This window comes from Oncorhynchus kisutch, linkage group LG19, assembly GCF_002021735.2.
Source record: "Oncorhynchus kisutch isolate 150728-3 linkage group LG19, Okis_V2, whole genome shotgun sequence".
Taxonomy (NCBI): domain Eukaryota; kingdom Metazoa; phylum Chordata; class Actinopteri; order Salmoniformes; family Salmonidae; genus Oncorhynchus; species Oncorhynchus kisutch.
The window spans coordinates 51711455-51732120 of NC_034192.2; the positions used below are offsets into that span (position 1 = coordinate 51711455).

Consider the following 20666-nt stretch of genomic DNA (forward strand, 5'->3'; position numbering starts at 1 on the left):
GAGCGTTGATTCACGGTATTTTCGGCCAAATATGTATTCCATTGACAGTATTCATATGGAAATGTGTACGCGGATCCTTGATCAATGACTTTCCTTTCAAATGGCTGGCATTATTGTAGGCCAAATTCGTAATCTGTATACACACACATTGCAAAGGAAAGCTTTGGGTTAACATATCTTTGGTACAATAAGAACAAAACAAGGACTCATTAGATTGGGAATATAGTTATTTTATTAACATCCCCATCTACGTAAACCGCATTAATTCATAATTAAAAACAACAATGTCCTCTCACATTTGGTCAGGTTTATTTTCACTTGGTCCTTCATCTTATCACATACAGCTGGCCTCCTTGGTTCCCAGTTCCAACACTCATCCTGAGAATGCTGCAGTAAGTTTTTGAATTCAACCACAAAATAATGAAGAAAAACTCTTCAAAATGCTTGATTACCAACGACAGTAGGGAATACAACCGCTTAACGATGCTTTGACCAACCAGGACCGGTCACTTGTCTCCAGAGAGCTCACTGCATCTTAGTAAACACATCTTTCCTAAGTCACATTTAGACTATTAAATCAACACTATAAAGAGCATATGACACTCTGAAGACAGTGGACCATGACCCTGTACCCCAACTGACAATCTAATCCCAATGCATGGCCCTAACTGCTATTAGGATGAGCATCCACCAAGTCAAGTGGTTTTAGAATAATTCCCAAATATGACCCAATTTATAAAGCCAAATCCTCGCCATTCATTAGTTCAGTCGAACATACTTTGTGTCTTTTCTCCAGCACATTTTTTAAAATGGCATAATAATGACTGAGGTAAGCGCGCACATTCTTGTCAGAAACTAAATTAGGGGCAAAATAAGAAGGAATGACTAACCTTAAATTAGGAATATCAGAGATAAGACTCAATACACCTTATGGAAATTAGAGATGCACATGACATTTACAGATCTTGATCAGTGCAGCATTCTTGATTGGTGGAGAGTTTCTACCCCCCCCCCCCCTAATAAAACCTGAATAGAATGTGGCATATAAGCTGAAAGCAAAGGGAGCGGTTTGGCTTTCCTGTCAATTTCTCTTCAGTAATTTCAGGGGGAATATGTAATGGAATAAAAACATGAAAAATATAAGAATTTAAAGTTATAAGAGATGGCCAGATATGGAATTAAACAGATACTAACTAGTCTGAATGAGTGTCTTAATTTTGTTGTCAGCAAACTTATTCAATGATCTTTTCCATCTATAGCATACTTGATGGAAAACCTAAAATAATCATCCATCAGTCTTGAACGTCTGAGTACTCCCAAAACATTAACGACAATGATACCTTGATTTGAATTGAAGAATTTTGCCCTAAATGCCACTAACAAAGAACAATCTACCTAGTAACCAGTTCAGATCTACAGAGCAAATCCCTGTCCACGTGTGTTTGTGTGTACAAAATTGTTATGACAGTGTGTGTATGTGTGTGTGTGTGTGTGAGAGAGAGAGAGAGAGAATAGTCCTGTATCACCTGTCCAGTCTGAGTACCACAGAGCAATCGTTCCAATATCTTGCTTGGTGCGTTACGATTGCAGCCCATGTCCACTCAGTTCCTCCATCTCTCTCATCCTTTCCTGTTCAGTCAGGTTCAGCACCCCCACCCCTCCATTTCTCATCTCCATGGTTACTGAAGCACCACAGTCCAGTCCACCCCTGCGTTGACGCCTGGCTTACGAAGGGTTAACACCGACATCGAGGCATCAAACTCAAACTCCAGCAGATTCTCCTTGCCATCTACAGAGAAAAAGACAGAACATAGCAATAACAGTCATATTTGAGTATGACCTGCCATTATACACACAGTGAAAGATACACCAAAAATGACAAAAATATAAATAACAAGTGTTGGTCCCATGTTTCATGAGCTGAAATAAAAGATCCCATACATTTTCCATACGCTCAAATTTTTGTGCATTCATTTGTTTACATCCCTGTTAGTGAGCATTTCTCCTTGCCAAGATAATCCATCCACCTGCCAGGTATGGCATATCAAGAAGCTTATTAAACAGCATGACCATTATACAGGTGCACCTTGTGCTGGGGACAAAAAGGCAACTCAAATGTGCAGTTGTCACATAACAATGCCACAGATATCTTAAGTTTTGAGGGAGCGTGCAATTGGCATGCTGACAGCAGGAATGTCCACCAGAGCTGTTGCCAGATAGAGAAATGCACATTAATTTACCATTAGCCACATTCGTCGTTTTAGAGAAATTTGCAGTATGTCATCCGGCCTCAAAACCACAGACTATCTGTAACCATGCCAGCCCAGGACCTCCACATCCGGTTTCTTCACCAGCGGGATCGTCAGACCTGCCAGCTGATGAAACTGAGGCGTATTAGTCTGGAATAAAGCCCTTTAGTGTGGAAAAACTCATTCTGGATTGGCTGGGCCTGGCTCCCCAGTCATGAGAAATCCATAGATTAGGCCTTAATTTATTTAAATTGACTGATTTCGTTATATGAACTGTAACTCAGTAAAATCGTTGAAATTGCTGCATGTTGCGTTTATATTTTTGTTCAGTATAGTTTATTCCCAAACTGTTTCCGTCTCAAATGCCTACTTGGGTGTGAAAACCAGAAACATTCGAACACACAATGACTTACTGGCAAATTAATTTGGCACAGTAATCCATAGTATGAATAAGACATTGGAAGAACTCACCAGGAGTCTTCAGAGTGGCCTTGCTGGGCTTACTGGCCCCCAATATGACTATCTTCTCAATCCAGGAGGGAGTGATAAACTGTGAACCAGGGGCCAGGTTTCTGCAGGGAGAGAAAGGGAAATCTGAGTTAGACAAAAAGCAAGGAGTAATAATGACTAAACAATTTGGAGAGAGAAAAATGATCTGACAGACCTGGAGGACAGGGCCTTATTGGCAAAGGAAAGTCTTCTGTGAATGAACTGCTTCTGTTTGTCAAAGTTAAAGGTGTGGCCGTCGTCTATGTAGAGCTCGCCCTGGGCAAATCTCTAATGGACGTAAAAAAGGTCAAATCCCGAATCCCACTTCTCCTGCTTCAGAAATCCATCTAAATGGGGAACATTTAGTGTATAAGTGATAATGTCTGTGTTTGTTTTACCTTGGGGCTAAGCGCAACAAATAAGGTGTAGGGGTCATGTTCCATGCAGGATGATGACCTTCGAACCCGGGCCTTCCTGGGAATAATTGAACCACCGCGCTGGAATACCGGAATCTGGTAACGAGAGAGCGAGTCAAACGGAGTGTCTTTCCAAGCTTACACAATTCTCTCAACAGCACATACAGGATGTAATCTTAACTGTATGTGACTGTTTAACTAAGCATGTAGCCCCCTGGTCATGACAGACTGTTTGTGAGTGTGTTGTAGAGTTTCTTACAGAGCTGATGGTGACAGGGATGTAGAGGTTCTGGGCTCCGTTGTGTTTCTGGAACGTGTGGACGTCAAACCAGACCTGAAGGACACAGAACAGAGCAGCTAGGAGAGGGTTTCAATTAGACGGCTGACATATAACCTACACAAGACATAAGTGACAATGTTATGACAGTTCCTGAGATGGACTCGCCTCTCCTTTTCCAGGCAGGTAGGCAGTAACACCCCTGCCCCCCTCCTCAGTCACAGGGTGCACCAGCAGATCTCTCCCTGAAACAGCAGGATAGATGGAATGTGACTCAGTCATGGCATCAGTCATAACGGATAAGCAAAGACAGGAATATCTATTGACACAGAGTTATACTAGGGAATAACAGATAAATATAAACATGATCTCACTCACCAAGCAGGAACTGGTCATCCATGGAGAACGTGGCCGTATCCTGAGGATACTCCACCCACAGAGGTCTCATGACGGGCTGGCCAGAGTGGTGGGCGTGGTAGAACAGCTGGTACCAGTAGGGCAGGAGGGCGTAACGCTGGCGGACAGCCTCCCTGATCAGAGCAGTGTTCTCTGGGCCAAACAGCCAAGGCTCCCTGCGTGGGGTGTCCAGATGGGCATGGGCCCGGAAGAAGGGCTGGTAAGCCCCTGTCTGGTACCAACGCACCAGGAGCTCAGTACTGGGAGACTTGAAGAAACCACCCACATCAGCTAGGAGAGGGAGAAACAAGGACAGGAGTGGTACATAGATTTAACAGAGGGAGAATAACCAATAACAATGTGGTGGGGTTTAAAGAAACAGGCAACGAACCATAATAAATGTAATGTAAACAAGTCGATAACGGCAACATAAAATTGTGCAAAATATTTCAGAAGTATTAATTGCTTAGTTGTGACTTTTAGTGGAGAGGAAAATAGAGGTTTTCACTAAGCCTGAGTCAGACTCACCTCCACAGAAAGAAACACCAACCAGGCCCAGACTGAGACACATGGGGATGGAGATCTTCAGATGTTCCCACTCAGCAGTGTTATCACCTGTCCACACAGCACCGTAGCGCTGGGAGCCAGCGAAGAAGGCTCTGGTCAGGACAAATGGCCTCTCCACTCCCCCTGAACGCTCAATCAGACCCTCTGCTGTGGCCATTTGCTGAGGGAGAGAAGAGAGGGTGGTTACTGCAAGTTCAAGCAGCAAAACTCAAACATTCAAACAGTCCAACAGTCATTTCTTCAAGAAAAAGTCTACCATTGCAATTGTAAGTCCCAGTTCTACTAGTGAAGATAGGCACATACAACACACAACACACTCACCACATAGAGTCCGTAGAGGTTGTGGAGGTCACGGTTCTCCCAGTTCCCGTGCAGGGCGTCTTTATGCATGGTGACCTCTGGTCCATTAAACACTGACGGCTCGTTCATGTCGTTCCATGTATACATGTTCTCCATGGATCCCTAAGATCAGAGATGGGGGAAGAGATATTTCAGCAAAAGAACGACACAGGGAATGAGACGACATGGCAAAAGTCAAACCCGGGCAGAAGGGACTAGGGCTGTTACGGTGACCACCCCACACTTCACGTAGGGCTGTTACGGTGACCACCCCACACTTCAAGCAGGGCTGTTACGGTGACCACCCCACACTTCACGCAGGGCTGTTACGATGACCACCCCACGCTTCACGCAGGGTTGTTACGGTGACCACCCCACACTTCACGTAGGGCTGTTACGGTGACCACCCCACACTTCACGTAGGGCTGTTACGGTGACCACCCCACACTTCACGTAGGGCTGTTACGGTGACCACCCCACACTTCATGTAGGGCTGTTACGGTGACCACCCCACACTTCATGTAGGGCTGTTACGGTGACCACCCCACACTTCATGTAGGGCTGTTACGGTGACCATATTACCGCCACACTGGTGGTCACGAGTCATGAAGGGAGTCAAATGCCACGTGACCGCGTGAAAAAACAGTGATGGCCACTAAAAGAGGTGCCCAACAGCTTTCTATAGGCTAGGCATACTATATTTGTTTCTCAACTTTCCTCATATTAAGCACATTGCTTCTCTTTACAACAGGAGTAAAGCCTACCTGGCTGGCATGAAAATGAAACTATTTAAGTGCAGAGATGTAGTATTTCCCCTGTGCCCGTTTCAAGAGGTGCATGATAATGGTCTATTCTAAATCAAAACGAATTGCAAACATTATTTAGTATATGTAAAGACAAAACTAAATTAACATGTCTGATGGGTGACAATATTAGCTTATCACTTGTGAATGATGGCCAGTTTAAGGAAAGGAACAATGCCTTGTGACTTTTTCAAATCATCGTCCAACAGTCATTTCTTCAACAACTCATGTAGCCCAGCCCATAGACCTATGTTTTGATAAGGCTAGTCTCACAACTAAAGTGGCCAAATAACTTAAAATTAAGCACATCAATCCACTTTACAAAGGGTGTAGAGACAAACTGGCACACATACTGTACACGCATGAGTTTCAAGTTTGGGGAAGATAATTTTCACCATATAAATGCACCTTTATAATAAAAGCATTACATGGATAATCACATTTGCAGTTACTTTTGTTAAATGGTGTTTTGCGCTAATGGAACATTCTCACTTAAAGCTTACTATCATGTGTGCATTGCTGTGCTTATAATGTGAAGAAATAGCATTTTTTAAATTTTAAGCTAAACGTTCTGATCTGTGGTGTCAGCCTCATTGCATAATTTATTTTTTGATGATGCTAGTCGTTGTATTAATTTTGGATCTATAGCATCCCACCACTGTCCCAGACTGTTTGAAATATTTATTTCTCGCACAGAATAGGTCAGCTTCTGTACTGCGGGGGATAGTATATTGACATAGGCTAGTTATTTTGCTGTTCATTAGGCCTACTCATCTTGTTGGCTGATACAAAGTAAATGTGGACAGTTCTTCCAATATCTTCAATATGCACTTCAATAGATAAGGACGCGTGCAATTGCGTCACAGATGTGTCCGTCTTCACTTGCAAATTGTTATGGTGTAGGCTATATTACATGGATTTATTAGACTTTTAAAATGTAGATGTTCCAAAAGGTCTGCATCAGTGACTTGTAAGCTATGTGTGGAAGCCAGGAGATGCTAAATGTGTTTGTTTATTAACAGTCAATTACCGTGAGACTGACCGTTATTTGCTTGACTATCAACGGCTGACGAAATTTCGTAACCACCACAGCCTAAAAAGAACTTACCTCATACTGATCGTAGGCAAACATACTGGCCCACCAAGCTCTCATCTCAGGATTGGTAAAGTCTGGGTAACCAGAATTACCTAGATTAGAAAAAGGAAAGCTTAGAGAGATGTTGAGTAACTGCAATGTGTTCTTTGATTGTGGGTCAGACTCATTTCCCAGTTTCTTACCAGGCCAGCACCAGCCCTCGTAGTCTCCACCATCTTTGTTTTTGACGTAGAAGCCTTTGGAGCGGATCTCATTGTGGATCTTGTAGCTGCTGTCCACCTTGATGTGGGGGTCCACAATGGTCACCATCTAATGGTAGAGGGGGATAATGAGGGAGAAGGAAAACAGCAAAATTGAGATTAAGATGATTGGCAACCTTGTCTCAGAACCTTTGGCTTTTTTCATTCTTCAACCATTTAAACCAGTGGTCACCAACCTTTTCTGAGTCAAGATCACCGAGTGAAAATGCATGCCAGATTTGTTTTATTAACATGACTTTTAAAAATGAGTCCTGTAGCAATGAGGTTTGTGCAGTAAGCTATAGGCCCAATATATTATCACTGCATACTGGCTTTGCTTGAATTGCCCTGCCAATACATTGTTGTTCGAGACATGTTTTAAAATTATATTTCAATATTTGAGGTGGACAAAATGATCCCACCGGTAATAAATCCATTGTTGTATTACTTGTGAGGCACAGCTGAGTGAGCATACATTTAAAGAATTTGCTTTTTATTTTACTGGGCTGATGGCACCTGCATCTGATGGTCAGTCTCAGCGGAGGGAGAGCAGCAGACTGAGGGTCCGTCTCTCAACATCCCTCCGCTCTCTCTTTCCTCCACTGACCAAAAAGGGACATTGTCTTACAGCTGATGGTGAAACTCGAGTCGCACCGCATTATTTCTGCCTCATGCATAAATTAAATGTTGTTACTCCAATGAACAGAGAAAGTGAAATATTCCGATATGAAAAAAAGACCCAAGCCGCTAATATTAACACGGCAAGCATATAAATACACTTTCCTACTCATTCATTACTGCTGCACTGCTTGTTGTAGTGCTGAGTAGAAACAGAACTAGCATTTTATGGTTTATAAATAAGTGTTGAATACTACAAAGTGTTGACAGTGCGGAGTAAGAACTGAAACATTAACTCACCCAAAAACAGCAGCTCTTTGCTGTATTCGTTGACAGTCTCTCTAGTCAAGGTTTAAAAAGTTTTGACATCTCACAGTATCAACTTAACCGTAGCTTTATTTTATGCCTGCTACTTTACTGCAGACTCAGTCATCTGAGCAATCTGATTGGCCAGGAAAGGCATAGTGCACTTGATTTCCTCTCCAGGCCCACCGGGAAGGCAAAGCTTGTACCTACAGACACATGAAATGGCAACAGTTTGCCTACCCGGCGCGCAGGGCAGCTGAATTGGCTGGACCTACCACCAACAGAAATGTTTGGCGATCCACTAGAAATGCCTTGGAGATGGACAAGTCGAACACTATCAACCGGTTTTGTGACCACCGATTTAAACAGTTGAGTCCCAATAAGACAGAACCCAAAAATGTCTACTACAAGGGAGCCCTGGCCAGACAGCTGTAACACACGCATGTGCTCACCTTGCGTCTCTTGTCCATCAGGCCCTGCAGCATGTCTTTTGGCTGGGGGAACTTGTGAGGGTCCCAGGTGAAGTAGCGCTTGCCGTCCGTGTGCTCTATGTCCAGCCAGATAAAGTCGTAGGGGATGTCGTGCTCATCGAAGCCCTGGTCCACAGCCGCCACATCCTCCTGGTCATTGTAGTTCCAGCGGCACTGGTGGTAGGCCAGTGCAGACAGGGGAGGGAAGGCCTGGGTACCTGGAGCAGTGTGTGAGGGTGATATGAGGGAAGTAGCACGATCTGCGACACTAACCTCCACAGGGACTTAGAAAATAGACTGGTGAACTGCCAAAGTGCACAGGGAATATGAACTGGGTTTCTGTAGTGAGAGTCTGACCTGTGAGTGATGCGTACTGGGAGAAGACATCAGTGGGAGTGGGTCCCAGCATGATGAAGACGTCAATGATGCCGCTCTCTGAGATCCAACGCACGTCTGTCTGTGGCGTCTCACTGGAGCCCTGAACATAGTCTAGCATCTGGCCAAACACAGTCTAAACAACCAGAGAGAACCAGAGTAGGGGTAAGAAGGTGTGTTTGGTTTCTCTCTGACTGTACCCTTCAATGTCTATACACAGGGTGGTTGAGATGTGTCTCACTGGGAACCATGGAGAGAAAAGGATTTACTGACTAACTGTGTGTGTGTGTGTGTCTTACCTTTCCAGCAGTGTTAGAGCTGATGTCCACCCAGGTCTCAGCAGCGTTGAGCCAGAAGATGCCCATGGTGCGTTGTGCACTGTGAGACAGCATGACAGGGATGGCACCGTACAGGGCCATGGGGTTGAACAGCTCATACTGGAACACGTCTAGGTTAAACAGCCGGTATGGATCCCCTCCACTGGAAAACACATGCGCATATATTATTGTATAAGTCATAGTCTAATTTCATCTTAATTAAAAATCTTCAACCTACAACGTTGAAAATAAAAGAAAATGCATAAACAAACAGAACTAATTAGGATGTCCTGCACCGTCAGAAAATATATACGGTGGAAAGCCATGTGAAAACATGTAGTCTTAATTAACTACAGTCTCAATTAACCAATATAAGGGGCCAATGTCAGTATCACTCACTCAGTGGTTTTGAGTTTAAGACTGTCTGCGTGTTCCGGGATGCCATAGACATGCTCTACCCCTGGCAGAGAGAAGTCCAGACTAATGGAGGAAGGGCCTGTGGGAGAAAACAGCCAACCAGGACACACTACATTCAAAACCCATTCAGCACTGGTCACTGTGCCTAAAGCAAGTCATAAAACCCATCCAATCAGAAAATAATATCTCCAGGAGATGAGGACCCAGGATCAGAATACCAAGTATTTGATTGCAAGCCTCCTCTTTCACCTCTCCATTTATCTGAAACAACAGGTCCACAGAGATGTATCCGTACCATTGGGTTTGTTGTCTGTGTGCGACTTGAACGTCTCCTCCCACATTCCATCCTCCTTTGCAGTCTAGGAAGGAACAAAAGAACCAACGTGGAGACCGATGGAAAGAGCGGGAGAGAAGTATTGTGGTGGAGAGAAAGAAAATGGGAAAAGCAACGAAAAGGGGTTTGATGTGCGTTTCAGTCCGTTGGCAAGGGCAGTAAGCAGTGCTACAAAACATTTAACTGCATCTCTCGTTCAGTTTACTGATCCTAATCAAAAGACTGGGGGCAACCTTCGTTCTAGTGTTACTTCTCTCTTCATCTCCCCCCCCCCCCCCCCCCCACACACACACACACACACACACACCTCTCCTTCTGCCTGTTCGTTGGCAGCATCAGTTTCTTCTTTCTTCTCAGCTCCTTCTGGGTCTACCTGACTGTGGGAGAGAGAAACATCCCCAAAAGACACACAACTTCCTGACAACTGAGTAATTAAACATCTAAATTAGGTACAAGAAGTACACAGGGAAGAGGGAACACACACCGGAGCACCAAGTCTGGGTCCAAAAGGCTCCTTAACAGCTTCTTCCCCCCCAAACCATAAGTCTGCTGAAAAATTTATCAAAATGGCCACCCAGAGTATTTACATTGACCCCCCCCCCCCTTTCTTTTGACACTGCTGTTACTTACTGTTTATTATCTATGCATAGTCACTTTACCTCTCCTACATGTACAAATTACCACAACCTGTACCCCCACACATTAACTCATTAACTTGTGTTAAATAGTTTAACTATTTCTTGAACAGAAGTCTTGGTTAAGGTCTTATAAGTAAGCATTTCACACCACGGTCCACACCAGTTGTATTTGGTTCATGTGACAAATACAATTTGATTTGAAATAATTAAAATCATGATGACCCCCCACACACACAGCCTTCTCACTAGTATCAAAATACAGCTAGTGTCAAACTACTTAACACTCTAAAATGTCACTCTAATGACAAAGGGGAGCAACTCCCTACCTTCTGGTTATTTTTTTAGCTGAACACCCCAAGGGACTAACCCCCAAGTGACAACCAGTACCCTGCCTTACACACAGACCTCCTCCGAGAACACACACTACCCCAGTGGAAGCACACACTGACTGGAACGAACAAGCCTTGAGGATATTGTAGTCTACTCAGTATTATGGGATTAGACTAGGCAGCCACTACATATAGTGCCTTTGGAAAGTATTCAGAACCCTTGATTTTTCCACATTTTGTTACAGCCTTCTCTCTAAAATTGATTGAATCGTTTTTTTTCCCCCTCATCAAATCAGTACACAATACCCCATAATGACAAAGCAAAATGGGTTTTGAGATTTGGTTGCTATTTTATTTAAAAAATTAACTTAAATAGAAACAAAAAATAAAATGTCCACTCACTGTCGACTGCATTTATTTATTTTCAGTAAACTTAACATGTTTGTATGAACATAAGATTCAACAACTGAGACAAACTGAACAAGTTCCACAGACATGTGACTAACAGAAATGGAATAATGTGTCCCTGAACAAAGGGGGGGATCAAAATCTAAAGTAACAGTCAGTATCTGGTGTGGCCACCAGCTGCATTAAGTACTGCAGTGCATCTCCTCCTTGTGGACTGCACAAGATTTGCCAGTTCTTGCTGTGAGATGTTACCCCACTCTTCAACCAAGGTACCTGCAAATTCACAGACATTTCGGGGGGGGGGGGGGGGGGGGGGGGGTATAGGATTGAGATCCGGGCTCTTCGCTGGCCATGGTAGAACACTGACATTCCTGTCTTGCAGGAAATCACACACAGAACGAGCAGTATGTCTTGTGGCATTGTCATGCTGGATTGTCATGTCAGGATTAGCCTGCAGGAAGGGTACCACATAAGGGAGGAGGAGGACATCCCTGTAATGCACAGCATTGAGATTGCCTGCAATGACAACAAGCTCAGTCCGATGATGCTGTGACACCGCCCCAGACTATGACGTACCCTCCACCTCCAAATCGTTCCCGCTCCAGAGTACAGAGTCTCAGTGTAACGCTCATTCCTTCGACGATAAACGCGTGTCCGACAATCACCCCTGTTGAAACAAAACCGCGACTCGTCAGTGAAGAGCACTTTTTGCCACTCCTGTTCAGTGACGTTGGGTTTGTGCCCATAGGCGACGTTGTTGCCGGTGATGACCTGCCTTACAACAGGCCTACAAGCCCTCAGTCCAGCCTCTCTCAGCCTATTGCGGACAGTCTGATCACTGATGGAGGGATTGTGCGTTCTTGGTGTAACTCCGGCAGTTGTTTTGCCATCCTGTACCTGTCCCGCAGGTGTGATGTTTGGATGTACCGATCCTGTGCAGGTGTTGTTACACGTGGTCTGCCACTGCGAGGACGATCAGCTGTCTGTCCTGTCTCCCTGTAGCGCTGTCTTAGGCGTCTCACAGTACGGACATTGCAATTTATTGCCCTGGCCACATCTGCAGTCCTCATGCCTCCTTGCAACATGCCTAAGGCACGTTCACGCAGATGAGCAGGGACCCTGGGCATCTTTCTTTTGGTGTTTTTCAGAGTCAGCAGAAAGGCCTCGTGTCCTACGTTTTCATAATCGTGACCCTTATTGCCTACCGTCTGTAAGCTGTTAGTGTCTTAACAACCATTCCACAGGTGCATGTTCATTAATTGTTTATGGTTCATTGAACAAACATGTGAAACAGTGTTTAAACCCTTTACAATGATGATCTGTCAAGTTATTTGGACAGGGTCCTGAAAAAGGGCAGTTCCTTTTTTTGCTGAATTTACATAAGTATTCAGACACTTTACACAGTACTTTGCAGAAGTACCTTTGGCAGCAATTACAGCCTCGAGTCTTCTTGGGTATGACGCTACAAGCTTGGCCCACCTGGATTTGGGGAGTCTCCCATTCTTCTCTGCAGATCCTCTCACTTTCTGCCAGGTTGGTTGGGGAGCGTTGCTGCAGCTATTTTCAAGTCCGGGCACTGGCTGGGCCAGACTAGGACATTCAGAGACTTGTCCCAAAGCCACTCCTGTGTTGTCTTGGCTGTGTGCTTAGGGTCATTGTCCTGTTGTAAGGTGAACCTTCACCCCAGTCTGTGGTCCTGAGCACTAGGTAGCAGGTTTTCATCAAGGATTGCTCTGTACTTTGCTCTGTTCATCTTTGCCTCGATCCCGACTAGTCTCCCAGTCCCTGCCGCTGAAAAACATCCCCAGAGCATGATGCTGCCACCACCACCATGCTTCACTGTAGGGATGGTGCCAGGTTTCCTCCAGACGTGACGCTTGGCATTCAGGCCAAATAATTCAATCTTGGTTTCAGACCAGAGGATCGCTTCTCATGGTCAGAGTTTTTAGGTGCCTTTTGGCAAACTCCAAGTGGGCTGTCATGTGCCTTTTTACTGAGGTGTAGCTTCTGTCTGGCCACTCTGCCATAAAGGCCTGATTGGTGGAGTGCTGCAGAGATGGTTGTCCTTCTGGAAGTATCTCCCATCTCCACAGAGGAACTCTGAAGCTCTGTCAGAGTGACCATCGGGTTGTTGGTCACCTCCCTGACCAAGGCCCTTCTCCCCCGATTGCTCAGTTCAGCCAGATGGCCAGCTTTAGGAAGTGTCTTGGTGGTTCCAAACATCTTCCATTTAAGAATGATGGACACCACTGTGTTCTTGGGGACCTTCAAAATGGCAAAAATGTTTTGGTACCCTTCCCCAGATGTGTGCCTCGACACAATCCTGTTTCGGAGCTCTATGGACAATTCCTTCAACCTCATGGCTTGGTTTTTGCTCTGACATGCACTGTCAACTGTGGGATATTACATAGACAAGTGTGTGTCTTTCCAAATCATCTCCAATAAATTGAATTTACCACAGGTGGACTCAAATCAAGCTGTAGAAACATCTCAAGGATGATGAATGGGAACAGGAGGCACAGGAGCTAAATTTTGAGTCTCATAGCAAGGGTCTGAATACTTACCTAAATGGGATATTTCAGTTTTTTATACATTTGCAAACATTTCTAAAAACCTGTTCACGCTTTGGCATTATGGGGTATTGTGTGTAGATTAAAATCCTCAATCTGCTTAATCCATTTTAGAATAAGGCTGTAGCGTTACAAAACATGGATGAAGTCAAGGGGTCTGAATACTTTCCAAAGGCACAGTATAACATGACTGTGTTGGGTCAACAGTGTGGTGAATTGACTATCATGAAGACGTTTGAAGTCAAAAGAGAAGTATGGGAGGAAAAAGGCTTGTGAACATCTCCACTGAAGACAGGTAGAGAGCTTAGAACTGGTTTTCATGCCTAGACAAGAAATGATTTAAGAAAAAGCTACCAAGCCAACATCCTCCATCACCACATCCTTGAGCCATTTGGGCATGTCATTTTTGGATGTCTATCTAAACTTTTACACTCGACTCCATACTCCTACTCAGCACAGACAAATACAAACCTACGAAGCTGATGGAATTTACCTAGAGAAAACCCACTTGATATTTTCCCACACGCTATAAACTTTGTTTTTTATCTTATAGGAGATGCTGAAGACATTGAACAGAACAGAATGGAGAGAAATTATTTAATGGATTAACAGAACACCAAGCAGTGAAAAAGCAAGAATAACAAAGAAACATGTATACTGTGAGAACATGAATACAAACTTGCATTGTGGCGGGATATGTGGGTGCATTGCTGTCACTTACGTATCCTTGCGGATCCGGAGGTGCTCGAAGGCCAGCAGACCACGGGAGTTAAGTGACAGAAGAACCTCCCGCCCCTCCATGATGTCCAATCGGAACGGTTTAGCACTGACGATCAGCCACTGAGAGTCTGCCCCCAAAGACAGAACCACCCCATTCTCATCCTGCGACAGGAGAGACAGACTGAGGAAGGAGAGACGAGTGTGAGAGAAAATGGGTGGAATCAATACACAAATCATTGAGAGATGACATTATTCTGTGCCATCTTGTCTCCGCTGTCTATTCATACAGATGCATTCTCTCTTGGTGCTGGTGGCTATAACATTATCAACAAATCTACACCACTTCCTGAAAGCCAGGTCATTCATCTTCTGCATGTCCTCAGGTAGTGTTTCACTGCGTCCTCCACTAGCCTACATTAACTATATTTCATTTTAACTCCCTTGCTGGTCTCTGTCCTAAACAATTCATTCATTCTCCCCATTTAATTTAATTCTCCCCATTTCGCCTCAAGGGTTTTTACATGACATGTTCTACTCTGCTTTAGCCACCATTTCCTGTATTCCTGACAGAGTTCTGACAACATTTCTCCTCCGTATCCATTCTTCTGGCAGTTACACACGCCCCTTTTAAAAGTCAGAGTCAAAGATAACTCTGAAGAAAATCAAAGGTTAGCTCTATCTGAGCTCATTCAGATGAGAAATCAGGCCTGGGCCAAAGCAAGGAAAACTGACCCTGTAGTGGACTGGCAATCTTTCAGACAATTGAGAAACCCATGTACTATCTTGACTAAGAATCTAAATCAAGCTACTTTTTAAGCTCCCTCTCTGACTCTGCTGGGGATTCTTCCAATTTTGGAAAACAGGAAATGCACTAAAGCGTACAGATTCCTCCCCTTCCCTGCCTATGCACATTCTGTCTGACTCTGGCATAATAACTGCAAAGAATGGAAGTGCTTTTAATCATCATAATCATTTTGTGCTTTTAATCATAATTTTTTATCTCAGCAGGCTTTAAGCGGTGGTTTAATTGACCCTGGCCAGTCAATCGACTGCTCTTCCCTCTGCCAGGCTCTAGCGGACTCAAAGGTTAATCCGTCAACTTCTAGTCAATCTGTTTTCATTTCAACAATTTACGATCTATGATGTGTTAGATGCCTTGCTTAGGATATATAAAATCCACTGGGGCTGAGTTGCTTGATCCATTTTTACTTCAGCTCTCCAACCCCCTGATTGCTGAATCATTAACCCATATTTTTAACCTGAATGATTGCATCTGGTACTATCCCCAAGGTTTGGAAGTCAGCCCATGTACTCCCCCTTCACAAAGGTGAATATAAATGTGGTTAACTATGGATAAAAGGAAACATTGTGCAGCCCTCTTTATTGACCTGTCAAAGGCTTTCAATACTGTTGATCACTCACTACTAATTCAGAGGCTTTCCTCAAATTGGCCTACACCAGGCTGCATGTAACTGGTCTAAAAGTTACTTGACATATAGAACTCAATGTGTATCTCCTGATGATGTTAAAACAGGTTTCCTGGATATTACGAAAGGTGTCCTGCAAGGGTCGATTCTAGGTACCTTTACGGTTTACATTAAGAATATCGACTGGTCCGTAAAAAACTAACCTGCACTTGTATGCCGATGATACTGTTGTGTATGCTATTGCCCCCATGGTTGACCAGGCTGCCTTCATTGCATTACGATCGTGTCCCTGCTTACAAATATCTGGGGATTTGGGTAGATAAAGCTGTATTTTAAAAAGCATATTGATGTGTTAGTTCAGAAGCTGAGAATAAAAATGGTCTTCTTCTATAGAAATAGGTCCTGCCTCTCGCTAAATAGTAGAAAGCAGATTATTCAGTCGATGTTCCTATCGGTCCTAGACTACAGCGACATCTATATGAACGCAGCTGCCACCTCATTAAAGCCATTAGATGCAGTTTATCATAGCGCACTATGGGTGACAATTTAAGTGCTCATCACTGCACTCTCTACCAGAAAGTTGGTTGGCCCTCTGATGTCACATAGATTGATACATTGCTTTTTTCATTTATAAAAGCCCTTTTACAAAAAGTCCCACTGTACCTAACATCTTTACAAAATTTTAGACAAACAGGTTAACTCCTTTGGTCTCTACTGAGTTAACTAAAAGGTGATTTACCTTTTTTGCCAATTATTTGTGGAGCAATCTTCAAAATGTTCTTAAATGGGATGTTTTGGTGCCTCTAAGGCAATTCAGACGGCTGATTGAGGACCGAGTCATTGATGAATGTGTGGTTGTTTTATGACCATGTTGTTCTTTCCACTTGCATTTGTAGTGATGTGTGCATTTTCTGTAATTCAGGGCTCATCTGTAAAAGAAACCTTGGTCTCAGTACGACTCCCTGATAAAATAAAGGTTAAATAATTAAAAATAAAATCCACATGGCTCAGTGTCACCCATCACCCACCCACTACTGCAGATGGCTCTCTGAGACTTACGGCTCTGTAGGAGGGTTGTTGATGAGCACATCAGGGACCTCAAAGCGAGGCTTAAGCGGCTTCAACTCATTTATCTTCACCCTGGTCATGTTGCCCTGGAGACGATAGAGCTCGAGCAGCAGACGCACCTGCGGGGGAAGAGGGGTAAAAAAAAAAATACAAAAATAAACAAGAGACCAGATCCCATAGGGGTTTCAAGCACACCTGTTAATACATGTATGGACATATAATAACATCATATTACATCTGTCGATTGAAGTGCGAGTGTACCAGACCTTGTTGTTGTCATTGATGAGCTGCAGTGTGAGTTTAGTGTTGGTGAGCTCCAGGGTCTCCAGCAGGGCTCTGTACGGGGACTGGCCAGGCTTCAACGCTCGCTGACGCCTGAGTGCACAAACACAAACCCTGATAAACATGTTCTATTTGCACATAGAAGTACATATTGTGAACATTCTGGATCATAAGTGAGGAGAGACTTGAAGGTTCACGCATTACCGTCAGTCACTTACTGAACTAAAATATTTTAAAAACGCAACATGCAACAATTTAGGATTTTACTGAGTTAAAGTTCATAAGGAAATCAGTCAATTGAAATAAATTAGACCCTAATCTGTGGATGTCACATGACTGGGAATTCACATATTCATCTGTTGGTCACAGATACCATAAAAAAGGAAGGGGCCGAGATAAAAAACATTTTTTAACTCAGTATCTGATGTGACCACCATTTGCTCATGCAGCGTGACATCTCCTTTGCATAGAGTTGATCAGGCTGTTGATTGTGGCATGTGGAATGTTGTCCCACTCCTCTTCAATGGCTGTGCGAAGTTGCTGGATATTGGTGGGAACTGGAACACATGTACATGTCGTACACGTCGATCCAGAGCATCCCAAACATGCTTAAATGGGTGACATGTCTGGTGAGTGAATATGCAGGACATTTTCAGCTTCCAGGAATTGTGTACAGATCCTTGCGACATGGGGCCGTGCATTTGCATGCTGAAACATGTAGTGACGGCAGCCGATGAATAGCATGATAATGGGCCTCTGGATCTCGTCACGGTATCTCTGTGCATTCAAATTGCCATCGATACAATGCAATCGTGTTCATTGTCCGTAGCTTATTTCTGGCCATAACATAACCCCACAACCACAGTGCACTCTTCACAACGTTGACATCAGCAAATCGCTCGCTCACACAAAGTCATACACTGTCAGCCATCAGCCCAGTAGAGTTGAAACTGGGATTCATCTGTGTAGAGCACACTATTCCAGCGTGCCAGTTGCCATCAAAGGTGAGCATTTTCCCACGAAGTCGGTTATGACGCAGCACTGCAGTCAGGTCAAGACCCTGCTTAGGACGACAAGCACGAATATGAGCTTCCCTGAGACGGTTTCTGACAATTTGTGTGGAAATTCTTCGGTTGTGCAAACCCACAGTTTCATCAGCTTTCCAGGTGGCTGGTCTCAGAAGATCCCGTACGTGAAGAAGACAGATGTAGAGTTCCTGGGCAGGCGTGGCTACACGTGGTCTGCAGTTGTGAGGCCGGTTGGAAGTAGTGGAAAATTCTCTAAAATGACAGAGGCAGCTTATGGTAGAGAAATGAACATTAAATTCTCTGTCAACAGTTCTTGTGGCCATTCCTACAGTCAGCATGCCAAGTGTACACACCCTCAACTTGAGACATTTGAGGCATTGTATTGTTTGACAAAAGTGAACATTTTAGTGGCCCTTTATTGTCCCCAGCACAAGGGGCACCTGTGTAACAACCATGCTGTTTAATCAGCTTCTTGATATGCCACACCTGTCAGGTGGATTGGTTATCTTGGCAAAGGAGAAATGCTCACAAATTTGTATTAGAGAAATACGTTTGTGCATATGGAACCTGTTATTTCAGCTCATGAAACATGGGACCAACACTTTAGGTGTTTATATTTTTGTTAAGTATAAATACGTAGTCTACTTTCATTAATTGTGTTTCATCTTCATCAAGGTGCTAAGTGGTGTAGCTGTGTATCATCCAGGACTTACTTGCAGAAGGCACTCTGGTCACAGGTTTTGAAGTTCCCACGGTCCACCGCCCAGGTCCCACTGAGGAAGACAGCCAGCCACAACACTAACAGAGGCCCCATCCTGAGAGGGCAGAAGAGAGAAACAGAAAATGGAAAGCAAAGGTTAAGAGAATGAAATACTACATACATTAAGCCATTGTTTACCAACCCTGGTCCTCGAGTACCCCCAACAGTACACATTTTTGTTGTAGCCCTGAAAAACACACCTCATCAAAGGCTTGATGATTAGTTGACAAGTTGAATCAGGTGTGCTTGTCCATGGTTAAAATACAAATGTGTACTGTTGGGGCTACTCGAGGACCAGGGTTAAGAAACACTGCATTAAACTTGGCAAAGTTAGTGATAGATAATGATGCTGACAAGTCAAATGCCTAGACCGGTGTTAACCAATGTCGGTTCTCGAGTATACCCAACAGTACATATGTATGTTGTGGCTCCAGACAATCATAACGGATTATATTTGTCAACTAATCATCAAGCCCTTGAATCATGCTTTTTTGTCCGGGGCTACAACAAAAGTGTGCTGTTGGTACGCAAGAACCGGAGTTGGGAAATACTGGCCTAGACTGTGAAATGCATGTGGGAATTTGCACTACAATGGACTTTAACCTAGTTATGCATCATCAAAGGTTGATACAATTGCCACTTGCTGATAGGCTGTTGCTGTTTCCAAATCCTGTTGATTAAGCTAATCTAAACGTGTATAATGACTCTAACGCTATAACTTAACTAGCCAAAACCATACCCCAACTAGCTAAATCCTCGTCGTAATACAACTAGGACAGAGACAAGACAGACACGCACGTTATGACACTTCACCGATCAGAGTTAGTTAAACGTATGTAGACAATTATATAATTAGAGATTTTGAAACGTTAACTTAGCTGCATAGAGGGCTCTCAAGCCGCTAACTTAATTCAATTCAAGGGGGCTCGAGCTTCTTCCTGTGACTGCTACTAGCTAGAGACAGTAAAAAGATAAGAGAGTGGACTGGTCGAGGTACGGCGAGCGAAAGTCCCTGGATCACCGTACATGCGAAATATTTCTCGAAATCAATAGCTAGCTAAATGCATATTTAACCGCCGAATTGGTTTGTCTTACCTTACTATGAAGGCGGCCATCTTGGTTTAGTTCCAACCTTGGCCCAGCCCCGTTTCACATTGAACTAACAAAGACCGCGGAGAAAAACAAGATACCCGAAAAAGCTGAGTGAGAGTTTTTGGAGTCTTTAAATATGTAGGACCTCATTCGATATTGGTGGATTCTGTTCAATATTTATAATTATCATAGGCAATTAGATTCGAAACTATTTAGTCTTCTTGAATGTGTCCACACGGTTTATCTCGCTCCTTGTATTTATTTATCCTCTCAGACATGGACACATCAGCATGAATTTGTAGTCAGTTCTGGAGCAATCCACTGATTTATTTGTACTACTCTGGTTGCAATGTGCTTGCTGAATTTCCCTTCAGGGACAAACACACGTACAGGCTCTACCAATATAAAAACACTTACATCTACACAGAGCACGTATGGTGGTTCAAACAAATGGTCCTGTTTGTAATCACATACAGCATATTTGAGTGATACCTCATGATGTACCTGTGGGATGTGTTTGCTGGTGTGAAATTACAATATAATCAATGTACCTTTCCCAAAAAATATAAATATATTTATTTGTCAGTTCAGACAAATCAAGGACACAGACCTGCAGAAGGTAGAAACTTAGCCAAG

The 20666-nt window shown here is 43.7% G+C and overlaps 1 protein-coding gene across 3 annotated transcripts; it reads right to left on the reverse strand.

The window, feature by feature from the left end:
- Positions 1–214: 214 nt before the first annotated feature.
- Positions 215–20093, reverse strand: LOC109864969 (neutral alpha-glucosidase AB-like). Of its 3 annotated transcripts, none has more exons than XM_020453063.2 (22): positions 20034–20093; positions 18892–18993; positions 17135–17243; positions 16860–16987; positions 14375–14554; positions 10016–10085; positions 9670–9733; positions 9357–9453; positions 8940–9120; positions 8623–8776; positions 8248–8483; positions 6815–6941; positions 6645–6724; positions 4716–4856; positions 4356–4554; positions 3810–4118; positions 3600–3676; positions 3414–3488; positions 3137–3250; positions 2914–3026; positions 2721–2821; positions 215–1789 (listed from the first exon to the last, which is right to left on the reverse strand). In XM_020453063.2, exons 1-22 carry the CDS (start codon positions 20051–20053, stop codon positions 1680–1682), a joined length of 2787 nt encoding a protein of 928 aa, XP_020308652.1. In that variant the 5' UTR covers positions 20054–20093; the 3' UTR covers positions 215–1679. The 3 variants fall into 3 exon arrangements, with proteins under 3 accessions (XP_020308652.1, XP_031653281.1, XP_020308653.1); XM_031797421.1 differs by lacking the exon at positions 20034–20093 and adding an exon at positions 19678–19970 and having other exon boundaries at positions 288–1789; XM_020453064.2 differs by lacking the exon at positions 20034–20093 and adding an exon at positions 19542–19940 and having other exon boundaries at positions 288–1789.
- Positions 20094–20666: the final 573 nt, after the last annotated feature.